The sequence below is a fragment of the Helobdella robusta genome, assembly GCF_000326865.2.
Source record: "Helobdella robusta unplaced genomic scaffold HELROscaffold_4, whole genome shotgun sequence".
In the NCBI taxonomy this organism is placed as follows: domain Eukaryota; kingdom Metazoa; phylum Annelida; class Clitellata; order Rhynchobdellida; family Glossiphoniidae; genus Helobdella; species Helobdella robusta.
In genome coordinates this window covers 8,479,944-8,482,532 of record NW_008704902.1, presented here as the reverse complement: position 1 = coordinate 8,482,532, position 2,589 = coordinate 8,479,944, and the positions used below count along the sequence as shown (strand labels likewise).

At 37.0% G+C, this 2,589-nt stretch overlaps 1 protein-coding gene across 1 annotated transcript; it reads left to right on the top strand.

The window, feature by feature from the left end:
* Positions 1-438: 438 nt before the first annotated feature.
* On the top strand, positions 439-2,149 carry HELRODRAFT_162975 (hypothetical protein; the record flags this gene model as incomplete). Its single annotated transcript, XM_009025019.1, has 4 exons — positions 439-478; positions 1,310-1,465; positions 1,538-1,832; positions 1,981-2,149. The coding sequence occupies 4 exons, from the start codon at positions 439-441 to the stop codon at positions 2,147-2,149; spliced, it is 660 nt and encodes a 219-aa protein (XP_009023267.1).
* Positions 2,150-2,589: the final 440 nt, after the last annotated feature.

Below are 2,589 nucleotides of genomic sequence, written 5' to 3'. Positions count from 1 at the left end.
GACATATTTCCCAACCCCAGGAAAAGTAAAAAAAAGAAAAAAATTTTTTTATGTATAAATTCGCTCCACCCTATTGCATATCGCTACATATTAATCTTCTAAAAAAAACAATTTAAGAAAAATTTCAAAATAAAAGTTTTTTAAATTCATAACGCTTTATGGCGTCGGAGTCTGTTGAAAAAATCTTCGTCTCCGGCTTCTCAAAAAATTCCGACTCCGGGTCTGATAGACTTCGACATTCTGAATTAATCAATTGTCTCTTTAGGGTCCGTAATTTTTGTGGGCCGTGATTTGGCCATTTTCCTATTTTCTATATTTTTTAATCTTATTTTTTTACTGATATTTAAATCTTAAATATTTGTTTTTCAGTTTCTGTACCACAATCAAAAGTTACGAAATTTTAAAAAATTTTAGTAGTTTTAGTATTCTCTATTAAAAATGTCAATTTTCAAGCATTCTAAAGCACGCGTTTATCCGAGTTGGTTAATTACCTTTTCACACGTGCTATACGCACTTGCTAAAACCATGTGGTGAGTGAATAATTAATAGGGATGAGAATCAACCGAACCCGAACGAACCAAACTTGAGCTCTACTTGAAACGAACTTTGCTTGTGACCAAACCGAACTTTGAGGGTGCTGGATACGAACCGAACGAACTGTTTTTACAAACCAAGTCTAATTTTCAAATGTTGCAATTTGAACCTCTTATCAGATGATGTTGTAAACATTGCCGATACAAAAGTTTCTAACGTTTACAAATATGTTGCACTGCATGTGTATGTATGTATGTATGTATTATTGTTACAAGTCAATTTGTACAACGCTAATTAAAAAAAAGATTTCAAAAGCGCTCCCTAAAATAAATGAACAAACAAAACGTTAATCAAACGAAGACAAGGACATTGTTTATTCCGCGAAAATAGATGAGTTTTCAGCTCCTTTTTAAACAAAAACTGTTCTTAGAAACGCCGGTAGACTGTTCCAAACCACTGGTCCAGCAACAGCAATATTGCGTGATCCGGTCTGTAAATTCGTTGTCGACACAACCAGGAAATTCATGTCATTTGATCTCAACTGTGAACCCAACACAGATGTTTTTCTGATAAACATGTCTACCAAATACTGTGGTGCTGAACCATGTAATGACCGAAACGTTAAGACAGCAATTTTGAAAATTATTTTTTTTTCAATTTTTAGCCAGTGTAGGCCATTCAAGATTGGAGTCACGTGATCGAACTTCAGATTTTTGTGACCCATACATCATGAGAAATAACATATACATAATTTTTTACTACTTCTGCGGCACAGCAGAAGCCAGGCGCCTGTCGTTTCCTTGTCCATTTCTGCTGTGTGGAGAAAATGGATTTGCCGCATGGAAAACAGCCAATCTACCTGAGCCTGTTCAGGTCTCACAGCTCAAACTGAAGTGGACAGTGGACACTCCAGCTTCTTTCGCCCGTGAAGGTGGCTTAACACAGGATGTGGCAGTTAACCGATTATAAGTTCATCCGATGTGGTGTGGGACATTGAACGCAGGGGTCACTTCCGTCAGTGGGAGAGATTTTTGCATATTACCGAACAGCTACCGCCCACTCATAGTGGCAGCCCTTAGTCAATATGGTGTTGTCCCACCATGGCTGAGTTATTACACTGGGTGCGTGGTTTTAGAGCATCAGCTAGGAATGTTGGTCGTTAAATCGCCTTACCAAAAAAGAAAAATCAAAATCATCAACTATCAGGTTTTCCAGTTGGAACGTCAGAACTTCATGCTCCAATCTCTCCACCGAGCTGCAGCTGTTATACAATACAAGAAAAATTGCCATCTGGCAAGGTAAAAGCAAGGAAAAGTAGAAAATTCATAGAGTCGGCTTTGCAGTCAAGAATAGTTTTTTTTGCATTTATTGAGCCTCTAACTGACAGTTTAAAACGGTACTGTTTCTGCATTCATCCACTACCTCCGTCATAGTCAAAATTATCAGTGCATATGCCCCAATGCTTTGTTTAACATCTAAGGAAAAAGATTGTTTCTACCAGATGTTGGACAGCAACATGTGTGATGAAAACATTGTAACTTTGTTTAAAAACAAAGGAGATTGCTGTGATTACAACAATTACAGAGATATTTTTGTACTTTGCATCGTTGAGTAGAGGCTTGCTCGTGTTGTCGTTGTTTGTCTGTACATTCTTGCATCTCATACTCTGAATTTCAGTTTGGGGTTACATTTGAGAGATCGATTACGGATATAATGTTTTCCCTTTGTCAATATCATGATGAGGCCCAAGGACAACAGAAACTTAAGTTTATTGCATTAATCAATTTGACTGTGCCAGCAAAGAAGTCTTTTCAGGATTTAAAAAAAATAGAATGCTCTAGACGTCTGCTGAATTTAGTTATTGTCTTCCACAAAAACATGAAAGATACAATCTTGTTCAAAAAATTCATGTTCGGAAATGCTCCCGGTGAGTGACTAATGTTGTTAAACAAGGTTGTGTCTTTGCGCTCTCTTTTTCATAATTTTTTTTAGTGCTTTTTTGATACGCTTTCAGAGATTATGGAGAAGGCGTTGACGTGAAAACAAGACCTGCTT